The following is a 24,349-nucleotide window of genomic DNA, read 5'->3' on the forward strand; positions in this document are numbered from 1 at the left end:
TATTTAATACTACAGTAAAATCTTAGATAGAGGTAGGTCGTGCTCCAAACTTTATCTAGGTCATCCTCAATGAATGAACTCAGTTATAACTCTAATTTTGAAAGCTATAACGGCCTACTGCTGCAGGTACAAGACAACTTTATATCCAACCATGAAAGTGGAGGCTCTTCACCAATTCAGGTCTCATACGTTTTTATACACAAGTGATGTGACATACCTGCAAAAATACAAGTTCTACCTTTCACCAGAATAAATGCTTACTAATGTTTGCTTCGTTAAAAAAAATCCTTCAGGGAAACAGCAGACGAAGAACTAAAGCAAGCAATCAAGCATCAATATTTATTAACACAAGACAAAGGAAACACAATCAATGCGTTAATGGAACACTGTCCAGCCAGATGTTAAATTTAAAAACGTATATCTAATCTAATTTCAAATAAATAAAAACTTTATACATAATTACATAATGTTGTAGTCTGAATTTGACAGTGGTAAATAGGTTGACAGAAATTAAAGAAAAATTGCATTTAGGGCTTAAATTTATCTTAACCACCTTATTTTCAGGACAGTTAGTATGACACATCTTAATTACATTTATTTGAATGAGAAATGCAGTGCAAATGTTAACAAAACAGGACTTTAAATTACCTGAACCCACAAATTTTGCTTAGGGAATATTCAGAAACAATAAGACATACAAAATCTTTTAGTTCAAAGTGGTAAAAATTCCTAGTTGTTAAGTTTCATTGCAGCTGTTAGCTTGGAGTGAGATGGATGAGAATAGGAAATAATTTGTCTTCTGCAACTGGATAAGTTGCAAAGTCAAACTGGCATGGAGAGCTGAACATCAGTCTGAAAGAGTCTGCTTTGCTGGACTCAACGCTGGATTCAGCAGTTACGGAAAAGAATCCAACTCTGAGCAGGAACATACAACCTCAGAACTTTCAGTGGCCCTGCCAAATCTCTGAAGTTAAATGTCACCGTTCGTGCACATATGGAATGTTTTCCCTATCATACCAAGCAACTGCCTTAAAGTGAATCGGTCACGTATCCTGACAGCCCTCCCAAGACAACCAAATAATCGTTTATCAGTTTGGAAGAACAAACTGTCCCCAACCTCAAAGAGGCTAGCAATGAATAATACTTAGCACTTAGTGCTGTACAGTTAGTTACCTCACAGGGATGTTGTAAGGATTAGAAAATATCCTCATCTACAGATGAGGAAACTGAAGGAGTGAAATGACCCATTGAAGGCCTTGTGGCAAGTCATTAGCAGAGCTGGAGTTAAGAATCAGGATTTCCAGATTCACAGCTCCATACTTCCTGGACACGGACAAAAAACAAAACATGGACAAAAGCATTCGATAAAATCAAAACTGGCCAGCTTCTATACGTCACTTACTGGCAACCAAGAGCAGAATGTTATGTCATTAGAAAGGGAGGACTGTAAATTACAATTCTCCAACAGAGAAATGTAATATGCCAGAAAAAAATTAAGATCACAAACTAAGCTTAGAAGACAAAAAAAAACCCAAACCATAACAAAATATTGATTTCTAGCCATACAAAAAAAACAAGAAAAACATGGAGTATGCCATTCAAAATGCCATTTTGGAAAGTCAGTCTGCCACATATTAGGTATCTTTGATCAAATTAATATAAGCATTTATTTCTGAAAAATGGCAAGTAAAAAAGACAATCCTATAATTGTACTTAAAATCCATTTAAATGGACAAATACTTTAAATTGTCTCAACAATTTAGCTAAAAGCATTAATTTGAATAAGACAAAAGTTAAGACTCTTTCTGAAATGTGCAACAATGAAGTGAAGCTGAACTGAAGTTGTTTTGCTGTGCAAGAAAAAAAAATCAAAAGAAAATGGTGTATAACAAAAAGGAGATTCTCTCTCTTTGCTGGCTGAAAAGGGAGATCAGGTTTTGTACACTCTACACCCTAAGGTACAGTACCAACTGTATTAGTCACAGTTACACCTGTCACATTCCTCATTTTGTGGCCAATCTGTTAAAGCTTAATATTTTTAAGACCTCACACACAGGTATTTTAGGGCACATATACGAAACCAGATATTGTCCTACTGTTAACAGAACAACCATTTACACCTATGCAGCAGCATGATACCATGAAAATAGCACCTGCAATGTTGTCTTGTTACAGGGGTTGATACAGAAAAAGAAATCGTTCGGAAATATGCACTTGTAAACAGAAGTGTTTGCAATAACTTTAGACTTGCCATAACAACTGGCAGTTTCTAAACCTATTTCCCCCCCACAAAATACTCTTTAAAATACCATTCAGAACTTTCTATGAAAATTTTAATACTCCTGCCCTCAGTGAAGAACTAACAATGCCTCAGGAGTTTTTCAAGTACAAAACTGGGATTTGCTTACAGATACATCGGGTGCTGCTCTGATAACTGCCACAGGCTCTTCAGAGTTTATACTATAAACCTTTTAAAAACTGCCTACAAACTTTGAATGAGGTAATGTAGAACATTTTAGTAACAAGTTTATTTACACTATATACCATACTTGACTCAAAAAAACCTGTTGCAGTATCTGGTATCAGCTTTCATTGCTTCCAAAATCATATTTTCTTAACATCTTTAGGAATTTAATTGTTCTTAAAAGATTATTACGGATTAGAGCAAAGAAAGGTATTTCTCAGTCAAAGCTGAAACATTATCTCTCCCTCAACCCAGTGTGCAGCAGCTTCTAACAGCGAGAGCTTGTACTTAGACTCTAAGGGTTCTGTTTCTCTCCATTAATAAATGTGAAAACCGACACAGTATTTTGAGTGCTGGGATCTTTCCTGAAGTCATTTAACCATGTATTTGCTAGAACTGCTCTGTCTCATTTTTGTGCCTCCTGCTATAAGGAAAAATTGCATTCAACCCAAAACCAAGAAATATATTTTTTCTAGTGGATGTTTCAAGGAAATCTGGGTTGTCTCCCAGCTATCATTAAAGCCCATCTGCAATATTTCTTCCTATACCTATGGGGCACATAAACTAATGACTGAATTGCACACAGTGAATTTAACTGTGTGCTAATCTACAGGATTTCCCCCCCCCCCTTTAAATACAAGGTGTCATAAAGGGTGGAGGCAGAGGCTGTCACCCAGATGCACCAGTTTCAGTTACGCATTTTGGACTCGCACTGCAATTTCTACCAGATTCATGTTACCATTTAAACATTTCAGCCTCTTTTAGAAAGATATGCCTTAAAAAAATAGGTTTCTACATGCTATGACACACTTCTGGCCAGCAATGAAAGACTACATACTGAATTAAGAAAACTTGTGCAAGATTTGTGCATCTCACATTAGTTGTCTAACCAAATGTAATTATGCTAAGGACCACAAAGTTACCGTCCTTAAAAATTTCTACCTTCAGCTGTCATCATTATCCAAGTCAATTTTCTATCTAAGTGAATTATGTATAATAATATTTACATATTTAAAATATAGGCAATTTTTTTTTAATTCAAGAAATATCTATATGAATAAGTAACTCTTAGATTCCGTAAGTTATTGATTTGGTCATGGCACAATTTTAAATAAGTTGTGTGATCCCATGGAACAAATAGCTACCGTACAGATGCAAAGTACATTATATAGTAGGGAACTGCAGAACTCTGATGACCCTCCTCTTAATAGTTTATTATCTTAACTAAATAAACCCTCCCCTTATAGAATCCTAGAACAGTATTAGATAAAAATACAGATATGTACAACAGATGAAAAAAGTAACACTACAGTAAAGGCCTTAGGAGTTTTGTAGCTCACACGTTTGTCAACTTTGCATTTTCTATAAAGCTAATATTTCAGTAAACTGTTACAAATGTTTTCCATTGTCTACCACATTTCCTTTTGTCCCTTGGTAATAAATGTGATCTTAATACCACAGGATGAGATGAAGGGAATATGGCAGCAATCTCAAACTTTATGTCAAGTATTAGTAATTTTCACCAGCTTCATGCTCTAGACACCCTTGTTACTTGGTGGTCCCGCAAAGTTTCTGAACATCTTTTGCCCCCCCCATACACGTTACATGTTATAGGCTACATATATGGGGTCTAACTGATCAGCTAGAAAACTGTCACGGAGATGCATTCGTTGTTTCTCTCCTCTGGAATTGATAGGAATAACTCCTGGATCCACTACCACCACCACTCCCACGATTAGATAATGTTCTTCCAGGACCACGTTTGTAACTAGAGGAACTAAATCCAGGGCTTCCTGTTCACAGCCACAGAGCTCCACAACAACCACAAGCAAGTTGGTCCAAGTGAATACAGCACTAAAAAAAGAAAAAAAAGAAAAAAGTTATTTTCACAGATAAAGATCCAAAGTTTATCTTTTCTCAAGCCTTAGATGGAGTTTACCACCTGCTTTGGGCTGCATTTCCAAGCGACCCAACTCTGAAAAGTCCCAGTTCCAGCATGCCATAGATCAAATCAAACATGTCAGTACTACTTAGTTTGACATACAAACTAAATGCTGCTTTTCCTCACTCAAGTATAAATGGTTCTTTACACAACAAAGCAGGAAATTGTAACTTCTATTTTGAATTAAAGCTCTTGAGAAAACATGCATAAATAAGAGTCAGTCAGCTCAATATTATCCCCGTATACAAATGGGTAGAGAGAGATACATAGAAAGGTCACAAGTTTTGCTGATGGTCATGAAAAAAGAATTCTGCCTTTGCCTTATCTTTTTCTATTAAATCCTGCATCTCTGCATAAACATTTCTACATTCCAGCTAGGTTGGGATGAATTCATTTTTCACTGCTGTTTTACCATTCAGCAATGCTTCTGTGCGTTCGAGATACAGAGGTCTCTATATCAATTGGATGGTAACGCAGCCCTCGCAGTTCCAAAGTTTCATCCAGTGCCCCAACAACATACAGTGCATCATGACGCTCTGGAAAGGAGAAATGGAAAATAAAATGTATGCATACTATAAAACAGAAAATAGCAGACAATAAACATACTGTAGATAAAAACAAAGCATCTCTTGTATCCAGACACACAGATCGGGATTTGTTCACTGCACAGTATGGGAAAAAGCTCTTCCTCTTCATTTAAAAGATAAAACTAATTTCTACCATACCTCCACTGGCAGCTGTAAGCTCTGTTCGACGAACAAAACCAAGGTATCCGGTTCGAGCCCAAAGGGTCTGAGCAGCATCACCAAAGCTTAGACGAGTGTTGAAATGATCAGCTTGAAGGGTTTCATTATCGTAGATAGTATAGTAGCCACTGGCTGTGTGTGGACTATTTACCCAAATCTGTACAGGAAGTGGAAAACCAGTCAGATTCATGCACTATGAAAATGGAACATCTTGTGAGTATTAAAGGGAAGCAGAGAATAAACTATAATAGGAGGCTGTCTTTTTATTTGAGATTTTCTTGCCTCCCCCCACCCCCAAAATTGTGCATTTAACTCAAACCTCCAAACATCCTGCAGAATCTTAAAAACTGATCTTGCAGATTTAATAACTGTAAGCTGAGGACGAACTGAGTAAATGAACTATGGATTTTTATTACATGTGATTTCCAACAATTTATAATAATCTATCAACACAGAGCAAATGTACTGGCAAGTAATCACAATAAGGAGAGCAAATGCAAATGAGATTCTTTGGAAGCCAGTTATGCAAGACTTAGAATGGGAAGAGCCTTCCTTTTTAGCAGGCTTTCTCTTTCTTTAAACTTGACACTAAAATAACACCCCCAAATTCTGAACATTCCAGCAATAATTCAACTTATAATGGTATACAAGCATTACCACTCACAAACTGTCACCCAGCAACTTATGTAATCAAAAAGACAGAATATAGCTCAAGCAGCAGACAAAAGGAAAAGCTACCCAAATAGTAAAATGTGTACTTGCCTCCCCAAGATGAGAATCTCCAAGAGGCCCTTTTGTCTCAGGATTAACAATGACTACTTTGACTCCAGGTAAAATCTAAGGATTACAAGAAGGAATATTTAATCAAATTATGAGTTATCTTACAAGTAACTAAAATTCAAAAGTTGTTTGTTTACCTCCGGATTTTTATGGCATGATTGTCACCTGTGCAAGTTACAAACATGCATAAAACAAACCAGAGCATGTACACTGAAATACTGTAACAGTAAGAAACTATTAAACTACTTAAAATCCACATAAGCAAGGCATTCTAGGCTCATAAATACTGGTACATCACGATTTTGAAGAATTCCATGTTAAAAATCAGCCAAAACTACAGGAAGACATCTTTTTGTTAATGTATTTAAAGAAGAGAGTAAGGACAGCTGTAAACCCCAAATGCATGCATATTTCAAAGATACAGCAGACACTAATTTGAGTATTTTGATATGGTTAATTACTACAAAAACAGGATCAATCCTCCAAATTGTTTTAGCAAAGCATGCTCTAAAAATCAACAGATACTTTATCATAAATCAAATCAACCTTCCAGAGCACTGTAACCAACAATCACCTCATCCCATCCCATGCCATGCCACAGCACTGCTTTAACACAGCTGCCTTTCCCAACCACACATCTACAGCCCTATGAAGGGCAGAAAGAGAGGTGCATGCTCAGATGCTCAGTGTGCCCTGCTGCTAGGGAATAGCATGAAATTACCTTCCCAGATTCTGAAAGTAGCAGGCTTTGTGGAGCTCCCCTTTCCACTAAGCGTACTCTGAAGGTAAAGAAAACATTGTCAGGAAAAGCAATGAGCTGAAATCTACTGGGGAGGGGTGACAGCTCAGTACCATTACAATGTTTTAGGTAGATAAGTCATTAACAAGTTTAATTAAACTTACTGTACCTGTCATGTCTCAAGGATTTCAGATCTACATACACCGTGGTGGGATCAGGCCCAGATGTTCCCTAAGGAGTTAACATTAAAGAAATATTTTATGTATTTTATTAATTTACTCAAGCCAGGGTAACCTCTGCCTGAGCTCATAAGCATTTCCAGGGGCTTCATACTGACAGCAGAATTCATATTCACATTTCCCCACCTTTGCAGTTGCACTGAGGGAACAGACACAGGCTATTACTCTCTATGTTGAGTGTAACACCAGTGTGGGATGCATCCTGAGAGGGGGCTGCTATACGTAAACAGCCCAAGCGCTCATCGCCATCAGCCCTGGGGCAACGAGGATCATTGTTTATATGGAAATAAACAGTTCCCTAATGCCATGTTTCAGTTGTTCTGAGCGCCTGTGATGTAATCTGGCAGTTGACAACAAGAGAAGCTGCTTAAATCTTGTGCCAGCTGTCTCCGCAGAGCAGACACCGGGCTAAGCTAATGACACGGAAGCATGTGCAGATTAGGAAGTTTGCCGATCCAGAATACAATGGAACCTGGAATCTAATGCCCCTGACAACACACGCACCAGTAAGCACTCACATTACCTGTAAACAGATAGCAACGTTGACTCTTGATCCGAAGGTGGTGCTTACAGCCCGAGATGACAAGCCAATGTCTTTGAAGAGTTTTGAGAAGGAATGAGTCAGAGAAACTCGTGGCCGTTCCTCTGCAACTACCACACAAGTCCGGACACAAGAGAGATTAATTCCACGTGCCTGGAGAAGAGCGTGCAGACACAAGTGAGTGCAGAGGACTGAATCTGTTGATTACCTCTTTTACACTGCACTGAGATCTACCCCCTTACAAGTGACATTTGCTTTCCATCCTTTGAATCTGAAAGAAATTACTCTTAAAAAATGCAGGACACCCTGTCTTTGTGTTCATGTTCTATTTCCTCTTTTGAGCTTCTGTTTGTAACTGTGTCTGACCAGAGCCTAGGAATAGTTAGACCAATGGAATCATCAATACTGCTTCTTCCTCTGTGCCAGAGGATGCAGCACCTTGCAGCTAAGATTACATCTCTTATTACCTATTTGCATACATGGAAACCAAACCAAGCCAGAATAACGTCATTTGCTAGGATCACACTGAGTCTTCCACAAAACTGCGACCAGAAACCAGTATTATCTCCTCTTACTTCTACACATGACCAGGAATGAACTGAACAGCACTAGCCAGCTGTTCAAATCTGTTATCATTACTCCGTTTAACTGGAGACACACCACAAAGCAGACACTTCTGTGCCAAAGCAGACACAGAACAAGACCGATCCTTAACTTTGTAGATGAAATACACAACTTATTTCAGTAAAATCCATGCAAAAAGCCACCTCAAGCCTCTTATGTAGCTAATTTCTCTTGCCTCTTCTCCTAGGAGGAAACACCTTTATTTAGCAGATTGCCTAACGTGTGCTTTACATCATGGGCTGGTCTGAGCCTTCACTGCAGACTGTTATATAAGCAATTTTCTGCATAGCATTCTGCTGCTGGCATCATCTCTTTAGGGTTTGCCCAGCAGTCTCTGACACTCACTGGCAACACCACCAAGGAAGTGCTGCCTACACTGCAACATACTTCACTCTGTTTTAATCCCTTTAATTTCCTTTAGCTGCAACATTTTTTGTTGCTTTTGCTTTTTGAGCAAGCTGTGGGTCAGGGACTTGTGCGCCATCAAAACTTCTGTATTTAACAACCATATCACTTTGCTTTAGTACAACAGTTTAATTACTTTATGTAATGTAAGATTCAGGAAGCATTTCTTACCTTTAACATTTCAACTTGGTTTCCAAGTCCCTTTGTACACAGTTCCATGACTGAATAGGAACAGAAAGTGTCCCTTATTTTATACTGGCTGACAGTAGATAACCAGAGGAAAAGATTGGATTCCAGCTCCATAGGAGGAATTAAGATTGACTGGTGACCAGAATACACACTGTGAAAAACATCAAAGAACAGAACATTTTTGTGTTGCATATAGTTATCTTTAAATTAGTATTTACTGTATTTTCATGTTAGATTCCAGCTAGATCAAAAGGAGGCTGTGGGACTCTGTGTCTGAAGAAAACTGGTAACAGCTCCAATAGCCATCTTTGTATCTGTAGTAAATGTTGTTACTAATTTATTGTACCAGAATAATAATCTGCACACACACGCAGTCAGAGTGAAGGAAGAGAACTGGCTTAACCATACGGTTTACAGAAAGAAAACTCCCCTACTGCAACATATAATCAAGGAAGAAAGACAAGAAAAACATTCCGGAGCCAGTAATATTTGGCAGCACAAATATGCATGATCAAGACAGGATAATATTTTACTAATCTACAGGAAAAGGGAACATTATTTTCAGCTTAAAGGCAAATCCTCCACTTAATGGTAAATTAGTCATTTTGGTAGTGTCAACATATCTGTCTGTAATTACACCAGATAAGGACACTGATTGATATTTCCTATTTAAAACCAGCCAAAAACTAATCGTTACCTTTTTCCCTAGAAAGTCATACCTGCAAAGGCACCAGAGCACAAAACCAAGTCCACAATAGGGGTCAAGACAAATTGCAATCTGCCGAGAGGAGTACAGCTCACACTGAAGTTTAATTGCCCTGCAAAGACCACTCACTGCAGCATGGGACATCTGCAGCAGAAGAGACAGAGAAACTGTGTTGAAATTCAAGGACATGAAAACAGGAATTCACCAAGATGGGTAGATAAGAATAAATATGGGTTTGTCTTGATAGCACTACTCCATATACTAAGTTTTTTGTTCCCTTATCCTTATAGCAGATATAGAGCGCTGCAGAACCCCCTGAGCCTTTGTAAAGGAGAAAGAGTCATATCAATAACTATGGCTTAAAAACTTTAGGTCCACTTGTTAGGGATCTCAGACTCCCAACACAGACAACCATTAAGCGTAGTCTGAGGCTTTCATTTTTCAGCTTTATTTCTTCTCCTCTGTCAACTGCATTCCTACCCAGCTCTCTGCGGGGGGGAAAGCAAAAGCTCACAGTTATGCTGCTCACATCACTCACTGTTCCCCTAATAGGCAACTCTCCAGTGAGATGCAGCAGAAAAATTCCTGATGCCACTGTAGAGCCCTGTCTTCCTACATGGTAGGACTAGTTCTTCGGCATGAAGTCAGACTGCATTGTCTATAGCTAATCCATAGCTTTATTGGAAGAAAACCATGCTCTTTATTCAAACTACAAGAGCCGGCTTTGGTGGTGGTAGAGGCAAGAGATGGGTCAAAATACAAGCCAAAGACACAACACCAAAACCCCCGTCTTCTAATACCATTTTACTGTACCTTTACTCCTGTAAGCATGCCTGTTGTGGAAACGCTAAAATCTAGATATGCCAACATTTCAGGCGTAGGTGGTTTATAGACTTGAGACAGTCGCTTCCTGGGCAAGTCATCTGTGCAAGAAAGGAGCAAACACAGTTAGTTAATGGCTAATGAACTGGTACTTGAAAGGAGAACAAAACTTTCAAAAAGGCTGAGATGGATCATAAAGCTTTCTAGTAACTCTTTCCAAAAGAGAGACTAACACATGAGAAGGCCTTTGCCAAAGTTCTCACGTAGAAAATTATTTATTCTCAGAAAAAACAGAGAAAAGACTTCTTCCTCTTGTGTGTGTGAACTGAACTTTAAAATACATAATTTTACTTTCATTTTTTCAGTCTCCAGGGACACAGGATGGGCATGACCAGGTATTCTGAGGCACAATCAACACAAAAGCATAGCCTGCTTTTTATACAATCCATGTTATTCAGTCCCTCCCTGTTACCAGACTGGGAGTCCAGGCATATTAACCGTTACATGAAAACTTATCATAAGGAGATTATAGCTGCCTGGAACATGGTTTTTCACTAGAATTACACTCCGTAGAAGACTCAACAAATGCAGAAGAGATGAGAACAAACAAGATCAGGCCTGGCTTATGTCTTGGATGTTTCTTCTAAATATGCAAGCATTTCTTAAGAGCCACGCAGTTAGCATCTGAAATGGGGGACATCGTTCTCTCCCTTTGGAAGCCGATGGTAATCCCAACACAGGACTTCAAAAAGTCTTTTAGTCCATGGACCGCACCTGTGTCAATGATGGTTGGCCAAGTTTTCACATCTACAGCAGCAGCTGCCTCTCTGGATTTCAGCAGTCTCATTAAGGTCTGGGTTGTGAGAATACAGGCAGCTTTGCTGACCTAAAAAGATAAACACTTCCTCAAAAAAAGAAAAAAAAGACAAAAAAGACAAAAGCATGTCGCATGGGCACTGTACTTGCAAGGTCTGATATCCAGAGAGTATATTTACCACCTGTAGCCAACTTCCCCCAGCAGACTTGCATTAGTTCCTTTGGCTTTTCCAACAATCCAGCTCTCCACTCTTCCTTCACTAAAACCCCAGATGCAGACTAAAATGCAAGTAACCATGGCAGGATCTTCAGAGTAGATATGTATATGCAGCTTCTTCCCCATGGTCACAACGGGTAGACAGCTTTTAGTGATTACTGGACTTGGAGAATAACTAATGGCAGGATCTGCACTTGCCCAATAATTACTTAAAGGAGTGTCAATGTGAGGTTTTAGGCGGTAATATCACAATGTTAATTTACCTTGGAAACCACCTGTTTCATAATTCACCTTGCCACATAAGAAGGAAAGGCAGTTCTCCCTCGCATTTTTATGAATGAAAACACTGTCCTTCAGTTATAAGATATGCTTCAATCACCACTGTCACGTAAACAGCATGGAATTTGAACAACTGTGTTAATCGCTCAAGTCTGAGAGGCTGAAGCGATAGTGCTCCAGCCATGCTCTCGGCTACGGCCCCGTTACTCACTTCCACGATCATTCGCACAGTGGGCAGAGTAGCAGTGAGGCTCTGAGCATGAGGTGGTCTCACGGTCACAGGGATGCAGCCAGCATACAAACAGCCATAGAACGCGGTGATTAGCTCAATGCCTGCAAGGACACGATAGGCTGTAGTGTAGGACACTGGTGGGTGGACACCCTGGTGACACCAGCCTTTCCCCAAGTACTTTCACTCCAAGCATCGGTTACAGCTTTTATTAGAAGAAGGTACACAGACTAGGCACTCCCACAGCACAGATGTGCAACATAAGCAGTCCAAACACTGAGGGCAGCACGACAAGGCAGCTAAGCCTGAGACAGGGGACTGGGAAAGCAGACTGACCACACAGAACCATCTCGCAGGGAAAGAATATCCCAGGTGTCAGATGACTCAAAAGTAAGTCAGGACAAAACACGATGGTCTGGCGGTGGAAGGAGAACCACACACCAGCAAGCACCCCTCACTAGCAGCGAGTGTTCTACACACCCCAAGTGATAAAAGCTGTGGCCTGTAGCGCACAGCAGGCAGACTGCAGCTCCCACTGCTCCCAACCTACCGCTGCAGAGCAGGCAACTAACAGTCTCAAAGGAAGTGCCCACTGTCTGCACAGCTATAGGTGATGGCACCAGCCTCTACCACAAGCCACCCTGCCATTTCCTACAGCAAACTAAACGCTTTCCCTGGATGAAGAACTGCCAACTGGCGGGGTGACTCCAGCCAAACAAGAGCTGGATAGAGACCAGGAGCCAAGGAGTCTCTGGTGGAGTGACTAATGCATTTCTCCAGTAGAACCAGTGTGGTCACAAGTTGCTAATAATCTTGCAGTGAACATACAATACCAGAGGATCTTTGATAACCACAAAACTTTTTAAAGGTTTTATTCTAAACATAAGGACACAGCAAATTCTCTAGAGCTCAGAGCATCTATCCAGGAGTGGGAAGTTACAAATCAGCTCTTCCAAAAACTCTACAGTCAAAGTGCAAGTCCTGATACGGTGACAGCAAGACATCAGGACTGCCCTCCTTGGAGTCAAAACTTGATCAGTGAGTTATGTAGCCCCTAAGGCATCACCATTTCAGTGAAACGTGCTTACCAGGAGGATAGAGAAGCACCACATTGTCTCCTGCGTTGAGATGTCCTTTGTCATACAGAATTGATGCAATTCGCTCAGCTTTTTTGTGCAGCTGAAGGCAGGTGGCTGTACACACAGTGGTTCCCTTGAAAGGAAACAAAAATGTTCTAAACAAAGCCTGGCTTAACACATGTGGCAGTGAAATGGCTGCTGCTAAACCCCCCCCCCCCAACAACAACAACCACCACCTTAGTAACCAGTGTCAGTCTATACCTACTAGCTGTCTATACCTACAGGCTTCTAGCATTCAGTGAGCCATCTATCCACCACACACATCACAGACAGGAACAGTTAGATCTGTTCTAGAAAATTCTACCTACTAGGGAGTCAGTTCAGCTCTTCTTGCACCAGAACCTTGCCACAGTATACTCAACATGGATACATACCTAAATGATACAGGAACTAATGGGACCTACAAACCGGCACAGTTTTAAAGCGAGGCATGGAACCACTCTAGTCATTCAAATGAAAGGGACACGCAGGTTCAAAGATTCAAGTTTAAATTCCAAATTCTTGGGCAAAACCCGATACAGAGTCTGAACAGAGGACACCGGAGCGGGCAAAAGATTTTAAACAGTCTCAAATTTGCGCTGAATGATATGCTGTAGACCTTCACAAAAACTCAACACTGACTGTACCTTGGCATTTAATAACAGGAAGAGTGGGTGGTCAGGAGTTGCTTGAGCTCTCCACTGTAACACCTCTGTCAGAAACTGGTGCTGAAATAAAGAGGCAGCAATTAAATACTAGTACTTCTACTTCAGAGGTGATACTTAAGTCTGTCACGCATTGCTGCCTCACATTTGGCTGTAGGGTAAATCCTCTTCCCATTCTCTAGCTGTAGCAAATACTGATTTACCTTTTTAACTAAATCATTGTCTTCTATTTGACCAAGATCTCTTCCAGAAGCTTGAGCAATACGCTTCCCAGCGACCAGGTTCCCTACCATCACAGAGGCAGGGCCAACACCTGTTGATAAAGAACAGCCACATGGAATCAGAACAAAGGATCACATGCACGTGCTAGGAATAGATTCTTTCAAAGTTATCTGCTAGATACTGCTGCAGTATAATGTTTAAAACAAGCAAAAGCTGCCAGGACTTCAGGCCCCATAGCGACTCATATATGACCAAAGGCAAGTCACTTCATTATGAGGCAGATCCAGCTTCTTCTACCTGAAAAGCAGAGTTAAAGAAGAACAGCGGGGTTGCTTTGTAGAGGAAGCTCTGGGTCTACGCTGCACCGTTGGAGTAGGAACTTCTAATGCAAGTGGCAAGGGGCTGGCTTAGGAGAGCAAAAGTACAAAGATTCTCTGTAGGATCACACTGCTCCTGGGCACGGATGACAGGAACAGAGGTAATGACCTCACTGATGCAGTACATAAGGTATTACTAGGCTCCTCATCTTCATTTGGAAGTATCCTGTTCAGCAGTGGAGAGAATCCCAATGAATTCAGAGATAGGAATTAAAATTTCTGACTGACACATGCAAAGAGAGGCCTGAAGCAAGCCCCAGCCACAGGCCACAAGACTCACTGTGGTCCCCAGCAAGCAGAACGCTCAGCAGAATTTGTCTTTCTGTTAGAGGCATTGCACAGCTTTGGAGGTCTGAGGTAGTGAACTTTAGTTTATTAACTCTAAACAAAAGCAGCTCAAGTTACCTGGTTGTTTCTGCCTGGGTTTTGGCAAGTTCGTCACACACGTGTGTGGGCACATGAGGATGTTGCATGGATGCAGAGAGCCCTCCAGAAAGTGCTGCTTAGTTTGAGAGATATGGATCCCTCCCAATGGAGTTTTTGGCAATGTGTTGGCTGGCACAAGAGCAAGGCAATATACGCCCACTTGGTGAATGCTGTCAATTGCCTAGAGAAAGGAAAGACGGTCACTTGACTGCTCAGTATTACTGGAGATAGTTGAGTGTTACTGGCTGCGTTGACCTATTCCAAGACAAATCCCTACATATCTGTAAGGTGCTGGGGGAGCAAGACAGTCACTATCATTCCCTTTCACCTGTGCAACATTAACTCTTACCATAGGGCTTGCTAAGTGCTTGTGAGCATGCCTTCCTTTATAATCCCTTCCATATACAAGAAATCCATTTTTAAATTGTTCATGACTAAAATCTCAAAATATAGACAGTTGCTTGATGAATCATCCGATTTTGATTTTAGGATTTCATCCATCTGTCTCCTCTGAACCAGCACCCTCTGTTCCTGTTTTGTCCTCCTCGGCGTTCAGGCATCTAATACATTATTCAGATCACCAAGTACTTCCCTGACTTCTCTCCCCAGTGTGTCTATTTCACAACCTGAAATATTATTCCCAAGAGTCACATACATGCATGCAGCTCTCAAAGTAAGCATTCACCACTCATTCTGGTTTCTTAGGACCACACTTCTTCAGCTGTTTTTACTGTTCTCTGTTCACTGTCTCCCTGCTGCAATTGCATCTCCAAAGATAAGGGCAGCTTTAAAGCTTTGAGCACCAGCACAATTCAAGACTAAAAGCAGAATTCCTAAGCGTGAACACTGGGTCTGCTTTGTAGCATTGAGAGGCAGTTATGTTTCTCCCTACACAGTCACCTTGCTAGCATAATGCTGACCACTTCATCAGAGCCTACCCTATTCTGTGTTGCAGCCATTTTCCCAGGACCTTCAGACATAAAAGAACAGCTTGTGCACAGCAGATGTACCAGCTTGTGACCTTGTAAAAATATCTTGCTGCCAAGAGGGATCATGAGCCCATGCTCTTTCCATCTGGGGCATGCTAATGGCCTCTGATCTGCCCACACACTGAAAAATACGCACTAACTCACCTCGCCCACCTGCGCAGCTTGGCTTACCTGCAGCACTCGACTCATCCACTGAAAACTGTCCTCTTCAGATGCATCTGGCCTCTGCTCTGCAACCACCACAATCCGCTCATCATAGAACACAGATACTGAGAACACAGCAATCCTAAGGAAAAGGGAAGAGCCATATTGGCAGGAATTCCAATTTTACTCCTTGGGAATAAGGAGCAAAGGAAACAGACCAAAGGCAAAGCTCCTAAAATGCATGGGGCAGAGAGGAAAATCATCAGGCTATTAAAACAGAGTCAAAAGGGAAAGGCTCTGTGGATTACATAAGGGATTAATTCCACCAGGTGATGAATTTTCTACACAGAATAGCCCCTGTCCTCTCATCCTGCTATCACACTATGTTCCAACCTGTGGTAACTTACCACTATAATAAAAACTTTAAAAGCATCTACATGATGTAGGGGGCTTAAAACCTACTCTTAGAGACATGAGCTCCTACACTATTCTGGGGATTTAGAAAATTATATCCACAACTGCCAAATAAAATTAAGTGTCTTTGGAAATTAACAGAACTCTTCCTTGCTGCAGAACATCAGCCAATGGCTAGTTACTTCAGAGACTCAGAAGTTCTATAGAGACAGAAGCAAATTTTCCATGTGGCTGGCTTATCTCGTAAGCTGATTCCTTCCCCTAAAGTACACAGACTTGATGAAAAGTCAGACAGGATATTGAGGAAAACTGACCTGTGTGAGGAAGGATCGGGCCAACTACTGCCTAAACCAAAAACATACTTGTTTTACACTGAGCTACTCAAACAAGTCAATTACTGACGAGAAAACAGAGATCACACTATAGATCACATTTCATTATACCACATGCAGAAATTTATGGGAGGGAGCCAGGTTTCTTTTGCTAACCTTCCTCTGTAAACTGTTTTTATTGACTCTACTGCCAATCCAGTTGCTACAATGTCGTCAGCATTGTGTCTACGTCCACTAACTGTCAGCAATCCATCCATTTTTCCAACCACAAACACCAAGCTGCCCTGAAAGATAAAAAGACGTGATGAAGTTATACAAAGCAGATATTCAAATGTCTTTGATGGCATATTTTTAACTATTACTCATCTATAATTTCAATTGCTAGATCAATGGAATTTGTATAAAATATATTTTCTTTCTCTTTGAATTACATCCTATGCGACTAACTCAGGTGAATCATTCTAGCAACTCACTGAACCAAGATACTTTAGCATGTGCAGCAGAACTGCCATTCAAAAGCTTTTTACATTTGATTTTAAAAGAACTACCAATCTAAAAATGCAACAAGTAGCATGGTAAAGTACTGTAATGGTAACATACTGAAAAAGTAAGGGTTCCTACTGGCTCAAGCAAACCCATTATCTCTCAACTGCCAGTACATGTGCTTCTGTACCCAGATGTTTTTCTCTTAAATATCTAAGGCTATTAGTATTAACACAGGAAAACAGCAATGCAAGCTCAAAAACCATGTTACGTACAGGTCCAACAAATCCCAACAAGCCTGAACGGACGAATGGCACATCACCTACTGGAGAGCCAGCTGAGTTCACAGGAATAACCTGCAACAGAAGGGAGGGCAGTTGGAGGTGGAGTGGATTTACCCAAGGATAGAAAGATATTCCCCACCTAATTCTGCACTGGAAATCGCCCTACATGCAAGTGATGAGGAAAACTGGTGGTGGTGGTGGGGGGGATCCTTCATTTACTTGTCATTTTAGCACTATGGGAGATCTTTACAAAAGGGGAAGCTGAAAATATCTAACAAGTCTTTCAGGATCTCTCTTTAAAAATCAACATTAACACTTTAAGTTTAAAAGAAATCAAGAGATTATACACAATCATCAGTTCTACATAGGAAACAGAGAAAGAAAGATGCACTCTATCATACATACCTCAAACGTGTTCTTTGTCACCCCTGCCAGTCCATAATACATCATTCCTCCTACTCTGGAGCTAACACAGATTTCACCAATCTCATCTGTTTTACAGAGCTGAGGTGGCCCATCGGGTTTCACTATACACATCATTCCTAAGACAAATTACATACTGTTACGAATATTCCCAAGATTTGGCTTGTAGAAGAGCTGACACTTTCAACCATGACAAATAGGACACGTCATGGGAACTGCTTAACCTCCCCCAATAATGGGGCTGAATATGGGAGAGTATCTAGTCTAGCTCTTTTTCCTCACATTATGGGTCTCGCAATCGCTGCATTGTCCAAACAGACTAAGCAAACACCTCTGACAGTTCTCGTAGATGTCACATTGCCACAGAACAACATGCAGTAGTGTGAGAACGTGTCCTAACCGCTTTGGGCTTAAGAACAGAGCTGCTGCTGGGACACCGCATTTCCTGCAAGGACTTCACAGTACCGCACGAGCACAAGGCTTTCTGGGTTATTTATTTAAATGGCCTGTAGAACAGCTTTGAAGGTCTCGGCTCAAAAGCCTTCACTACCTGCTCTGAAAAGTTCCAGACCATTCACAAAAAGGTGTTACAGGGCACTCCTGTGCATTCTTACCTCCTGGCATCACGTGGCCGACATCCTGGACAGTGAGAGCAGAGTTTTTATCTTCGGTGTTGACACGAATCACACCAAAACTCAGCCCATTCATGGACAGGATGGCTCTTCCGGGCAAAGGTGCCCCAGGGACCCCAGGCCTTTGAAGGACACAAAATCAATACACTGAAGCAGACATACAGGGTATTCTTAGACTCTGATGAAGACATCACAGCAACAGAGAAACGCATACTGCAATGTCTCCTCATTTCATAACAAATTTAAAGTCATGAGATGGTAGTAAAGATTACTTCCCAGAAGAGCCCACTGATCAATGACTAAGAAACCTTATTCTTAGGCAAGTGCAAAACATCATGTGAATCACAACTCTTCTTCCAGGTTTTAAGCTTAATCTGTGACAAGCACTAGCTCCTAGGCTAGAGGATTACAGTACTATTTATTACAGAAGGCAGCAATGGACCAAAAGGCTATGAAAATGACTATCCAAAGCGATAACAGATTTTAGCTCAGATTCAGAAACACCACACTAGCTGCGTACATCAAGAGTAGGATAAAACAGTGCACCTTTCTTACAGGCACTGTTGTGCCACCATATATCTTACAGGAACAAAAGCACTCCTATCTTAGGAGAAATGTTTAATAACATAGCCACTTGAATACCTGAGCACAAACAAATGTCAGTGGAGCTTATTACATGCTTAAGCCAACTATGACCAATAGATATGTGAACAAACCATAGCCAGGATCACTTAAACTAGCAAACAGACTGCAACGCTGTATGCGCATTACCTCCGTATTGCAATAGTCATTGCTTCTGGAGATGTGGCACAAGGACAAATTGCCTCTGGTTTAAGCCCATGGCTCTGAAACAAACTCAGGAAGGCATCACATGAGGAAACAGACCCTGGAAAGTAAGAAAATATGTAACTATGACTTTACATGATTTGATTTAAAAACTGTCTGTAAAATAACCTAGAAATAAATGCAGCTGGGAAAAAAGCATATTGTTTTGAACAAGTCTGCTTTTCTGCCCCAGTTTGCTCCGGAGTTGTTACATTTAGGAAGTGCTCATGGAACGACGACGACAGGAATAAAAGACTGCCCCAACCTCCAACAGATTAGTGCACACATATAGGGCCTGTTTCCATGCACTGTGCATAACACAGAGCTAATAGTATTCCAAATCTCCCTTCTGTTGGTGTCATCTAGACAGATAGTCTTTAAGCCTCTTCATTAGCAGCATTCATTGCAGATCTTTTGGGTTTTTTTTCCTCCCCTTCAACATTGTTCTTAAAAGCCTTCACCTTATCCCCTGGTGAGCAATTTAAAAATCAGTCTCACTCCAGTCTGCCAGAATTCTGTTTTACACACACAAGCTCCCCAGTAAACTCTCCTCTTTCTACCCTTTGCAGCATCTTTCACAACTCATACTCAAAGGAATAAAGCACAGGAAACCCCTTGCCCTCGTGCTGAAGTACCACAATCCACAGCTCTGTGTTACTAGACAGCTGCCCTAACTTAGTCTTCTTGGAAGCAGCTACAAAAGGAGCAAAACTTGAGCCTATGGCAACAACCTTCTGAGAAACCTCTCTCCTTAAAACAACAGGATGTGCATACTCACAGGGATTTGCACCATCAGTTACAATCAGCATCCGCAGAGAACTCAAACTGACATCTCTTTGGTCTCGATGGGCCATCATGGCCCAGTGCAAGTCTCGACACTTCACTAAAGCAACTTTTGCTGCAAATGAAGGCAACAAAAACAGTTATCAATAAAAAGAAAAGCTTTCCATGAGTCATTTTCATATGAAGGCACTATCCAACTCTCCAAAAGGAGAAAACTCTAAGGCAAGCAAACCTTAAAACATTGAGCCTGCAGTAATGGCAAGCCCCAACATACAAAAGCATCTGCTGTGGGATGCAGGCCATTTCCCGGCCCCTGAGCCAAGGCATCACTACTGCAGCCCTCCCTCCAAAATGCACAAATCACTATCACCATCTGAATATCCTGGCTAAAGACTTGGGATCAAATGGATCTTTTTGTGCTCAGTTATTTTCCTGGTCTCATAAAAAGCATTGGCTCCAAATACACAGGTTTTGAAGCCGCCATCAAGTTCTGTGTGGTTTGCCATCATCCACAAAGCATTAGGACTTTGTGTATACTTAGAAATAACTCAGAGTTTTGGCCCACATGGTTTGTTACTGAAGAGCAATAAGGCAGGCTCTAATACATTTGATATTTTAATGCCCCTCATTCATTTATCCTAAAAACTTAAAGCTTAAGTTGAAGACATGCAATTACCTTTGTGAGCATGAACTCTCTGCACCCATGAGAGCGGGCAGGTTTTCATCACAGAATAGGGCACGCTGATAGTATGCAGTTTGTTCATTACATTCTGAAAAGGAGAAACAAGATTTTTAAGAGAGTGTGCACAAAATCTATTATGAAGCAGAAACAGGAGTCACCCCCACTCCTCATCAAGCCCTCCCTCCCTTCCACATGAATTCACATGCATTTACCTGGGATGCTTCTATGCTTCCTGTAAAACAGTTAAAATTTCAAAGCATCATTTGAATTTACAGGAAAGCTTAGCAATTGAGCAGGAAATGTTATTACTTCTGCCAGATCTGCAGTTCTCTGAAGAGAGAGATATGACTGACTTAATAGGCAATGGTCCAAAACCATCTCCTCAAACTTTGTAATTAGGAAGAGTTATGAAATGCTTCAGAAAGTCTTCACAGGCTCAACTCACCGTTAGAATACCATGCCACAGCCCTGCATCCTTCTTAAAATCCAAAACATTCACTATCGTTTCACCTAGAAGAAAGTTGTTGCATTGGAGTAAAATGTGCCTGGACAGCTTTGACCATTATTTATGCTAGAATCTGCTGCTTTTCCTGTTCTCCCAAACGGACTCCAATCTGGCAACTTAAAATACTCTTTTTTTTCAGGAAGATGTAAGAAAATCTGTGAAGAAAATTGCAGCCCTAATTTTCTTGTATTTACTGAAGCTCTCCTATTCCCACTATGTTCAACAAATTCAAATGTTAAGGAGCTTTTAAATGCTTCATATACTACATAAAACATTATGCAACTATCTGGGACAAATCATACAGGTAAGAAATTGGCAGATCTGCTCCAAGAGGCACACACGTAGAAAGTACAGAGCCTTGTTTGTCTGATTACAGGTTTTACTAGTCAGAGCTCCTTACTACGCAAAATAACACAACTGAATACCAGTTTAAGAAAAGGAACATATCACAAAGTTGCAATAAAATTACATTCTAGCCTGTAATGTACGTCACTAATAGAAAGTGCCTTAATTATCTTATTATACTTCATTTTGCATAAGCAGGAGCAGGGAAAGAGAGTAGAGAAGCACTGACTCCCAGAAGCAATGCAAATTTAAACAAGGGCTTCCACAAGACACTCTGCCTTTTAAACTACTATGACATACTGCTCTTTAAAAAGGAACTTTCAGTCACTGGATATGAAAATTAGCTTGATTTAGAAGGGAGACCAGACTAAAACCATATCCTACAGCAGAGCTCTCTATACTCCTACCAATAGTTTCCAGTCTTCTCTATTGGTTTAGTCAAAAAGCCTTTGTGACTAGTACAGAACCTGGTTATTCAAGAGGTGTTTTAATATTTACACATGCTGTACCAAGAACAAAAGCTTGGAAAAATATTTTTGGGGGTGATCCCTCAGTACTGCCAGAAGACGACTCAGCCCCTTGAAAAGCACTCCCCTTCTGATTCATCAGAACACAGACTTGTTAACTTCCTAGACACGATGCAGATCTCACTTTTAGTTCACCTTCACTGGGCAATGAAGATAATGTAGTTTTGGGTGGAAAAGATTATGAGTAGTCTTTAGTTTGGGGGAGTTTTAATCTTTACTTTTACTTTTTGTGTTCTTTTGTTTAAAGTAGATACCATTGTGCACTGGTTACCCAAAAGCAGCTGTTAAAAATATGAGAGGCAAACAGCAAAAACGATGTCACCGAATCTTCAGTCCTTTGCTGCTTCCATGACATCACCTACCTTCAGAATAGTTGCAGGCCTGCGACAAGGCTTGACAGTGAGAGAGCATGGCAACTCGAGACACCGTGACACCCATCACACTGCCCTCTTTGCTAGTCTTGTACTACAAAAGGGAAAAAAGTGTCAAGGTGAGACTCTGGATCCCACATATAAAGGAAATTAAAGCACTGGATCCACGCTGAAATCAAGTTTTGTTCCACTTAAACTGCTGAGATGTATTCAAAAAAAGTACTTGCTTGTAGCAATGTATCAGCAAGGTTCACTATAGAAAAGATAGTTTTTCAAGTAACAAACATATTCAGATAACTCCAAAGAGATATGAGATAAAGATACCAATTTAATGTATTTGTACTTGTTTTATTACTACTACAAGGCCACAAAGATACACAAAACAAACTTCACAGCAGGTTGTACACAATGAAAGGCTGTTGTTGCAGTGGCTAGAAACTGGGAAGTCTAAGGTGTTGAGGTGAAAGTATTCTCTCTCCGATGACTAGAACATTAAATTCAACTCACAGAAGCTACTTCTCATTTCCCATTCACTACTTACCTCGATATATGCTGGCTCAGTTCCCGCAGCTGAGATGTTGGGCTGCCAGTCCTTAGGAGATTTGGAGAGATATTTTGAATCTGTCACAACCCATTTGAGTCTGGGCCAACCTAGAGCCAAAATTAAAGTGGAGTTTATTTAGTGAGGAATTGATATTCTGCAAAAGTACAAAAGAAAGAAAAAAAAAAAAAAGCAGCAATCATTCGTCCAAGTTCAGTTATGCAAGCACGCATACCAATCCAAGTCAAGCTACTAGCCAGAAGGCTCATCTCATTTCTCATCAGGGAGTTCAGTGGGCAACATGGCACTTCCTCTACTCAGGAAAGATCCCTGCAGTATTTCTAAATATAGCTTGTTGTATCATTAATAAAACTGCTTCTGAACCTGCCAAATGCCACTGAAGGAATCTGAGGACAACCCTGATTTGTAAGATGGCTTCATCATGACTTCCAAAGCAACAAAGTAGTTCTGTCAGAGATATGGATCAATCTATACCATATGCATAAAACCCACAATTGTAAGCAATGTTACCAGGAAACTTGTTCATTTTGCCAAAAAAGGCCCCAAAAAATGCACTCAGACTTCTATAGCTGAACTGTCTGAGAGTAGTTGTCAGAAGTACAATCAAAAGTGAGTATATAACTGATCTAACCTTTAAACTGCACGATTTCTCCGTTTTGGGTTTTTGGAAGCCCTTTCAGACAAACTTCAGTGGTGAGGGCCAAAGCAATGCCACAGCTGCCCAGCAGAAAACCAATCTGCTGACCGCCAGCATCCTGAGGGAAGAGAAGGGGAGGGGGGGGAAATCATTTCTGTTTCAAAATGATAGCCAACTTTCCCCTTACCAAATTCTAAGGTTTGGTAATGGTCTGGTAACTGGATGGTAACATTATGGATCACAGTAGGGAAAACAAAAACACAAAACCACCCCAAACCCCTCACAAACACTCTTTCTGTTGGTTTGCCCTTTTCCTCCCACCCCCAATGCCTGGCATTGGTTTGAAACTCAAATGACAACCACTGTCTGGCAGGAATGAATACAACAATTCCTAAGCTTCTACAGTAATACATTTTGGAAGATGTCATGGCCAACACAAAGGCACGCTGGGTGAAAATGGAGACACGCTATGAGCCAATCAAAGTCCATAAGAAAATGATATGCCATTATAAAAAGAAAAATGGCTACTTAATCTTCTGCATACCATGTCTGCTCTTTTCAATTCATTCTGCAGTTCAACAACGAAAAGATTACATAACTGGGGACAGACTGCAGAGAAATCAGGTGATTCTCAAAGGGAACCCTTCATACCCCAAGCAAATATTACACTGGCAAGACTAAAAGGAACTGGACATGAAATTCACAGAAAGCAGGCTCTCGCTTAGATGCATGCCCAGCATTCAGGCATTGAGTATACACCATTTATTTTCATTAACAGAAGCACAGATGCCTCAGAGAGAAATAACGAGGCATAAAAAGGGAAAATGTATAATTACACTGAAATAACAAGGTCCCTGTTTCCTCA

At 40.7% G+C, this 24,349-nt stretch overlaps 1 protein-coding gene across 2 annotated transcripts in view; it reads right to left on the bottom strand.

The window, feature by feature from the left end:
• Window positions 1–325: 325 nt before the first annotated feature.
• The window catches only part of DIP2B (disco interacting protein 2 homolog B), a 71,818-nt gene continuing 47,794 nt past the window's right edge, over window positions 326–24,349 (bottom strand). For both annotated transcript variants that reach the window (XM_067314163.1, XM_067314162.1), the window contains exons 11-38: window positions 23,479–23,602; window positions 22,827–22,936; window positions 22,277–22,379; window positions 20,983–21,047; window positions 20,532–20,625; window positions 19,851–19,970; window positions 19,019–19,133; window positions 18,230–18,369; window positions 17,598–17,734; window positions 17,184–17,264; window positions 16,582–16,709; window positions 15,707–15,821; window positions 14,526–14,727; window positions 13,725–13,834; window positions 13,504–13,584; window positions 12,827–12,950; window positions 11,721–11,842; window positions 10,972–11,083; window positions 10,189–10,298; window positions 9,389–9,519; window positions 8,652–8,820; window positions 7,434–7,604; window positions 6,841–6,902; window positions 6,654–6,711; window positions 5,915–5,989; window positions 5,132–5,309; window positions 4,819–4,942; window positions 326–4,318 (exon numbers count right to left, since the gene is read on the bottom strand). In XM_067314163.1, coding sequence (XP_067170264.1) covers window positions 4,066–4,318; window positions 4,819–4,942; window positions 5,132–5,309; window positions 5,915–5,989; window positions 6,654–6,711; window positions 6,841–6,902; window positions 7,434–7,604; window positions 8,652–8,820; window positions 9,389–9,519; window positions 10,189–10,298; window positions 10,972–11,083; window positions 11,721–11,842; window positions 12,827–12,950; window positions 13,504–13,584; window positions 13,725–13,834; window positions 14,526–14,727; window positions 15,707–15,821; window positions 16,582–16,709; window positions 17,184–17,264; window positions 17,598–17,734; window positions 18,230–18,369; window positions 19,019–19,133; window positions 19,851–19,970; window positions 20,532–20,625; window positions 20,983–21,047; window positions 22,277–22,379; window positions 22,827–22,936; window positions 23,479–23,602 — 3,414 coding nt within the window. In that variant the 3' untranslated portion in view covers window positions 326–4,065. The remainder of the gene's footprint in view (window positions 4,319–4,818; window positions 4,943–5,131; window positions 5,310–5,914; window positions 5,990–6,653; window positions 6,712–6,840; window positions 6,903–7,433; window positions 7,605–8,651; window positions 8,821–9,388; window positions 9,520–10,188; window positions 10,299–10,971; window positions 11,084–11,720; window positions 11,843–12,826; window positions 12,951–13,503; window positions 13,585–13,724; window positions 13,835–14,525; window positions 14,728–15,706; window positions 15,822–16,581; window positions 16,710–17,183; window positions 17,265–17,597; window positions 17,735–18,229; window positions 18,370–19,018; window positions 19,134–19,850; window positions 19,971–20,531; window positions 20,626–20,982; window positions 21,048–22,276; window positions 22,380–22,826; window positions 22,937–23,478; window positions 23,603–24,349) is intronic.

Source organism: Apteryx mantelli, chromosome 33 (genome assembly GCF_036417845.1).
Source record: "Apteryx mantelli isolate bAptMan1 chromosome 33, bAptMan1.hap1, whole genome shotgun sequence".
NCBI classification, from domain to species: domain Eukaryota; kingdom Metazoa; phylum Chordata; class Aves; order Apterygiformes; family Apterygidae; genus Apteryx; species Apteryx mantelli.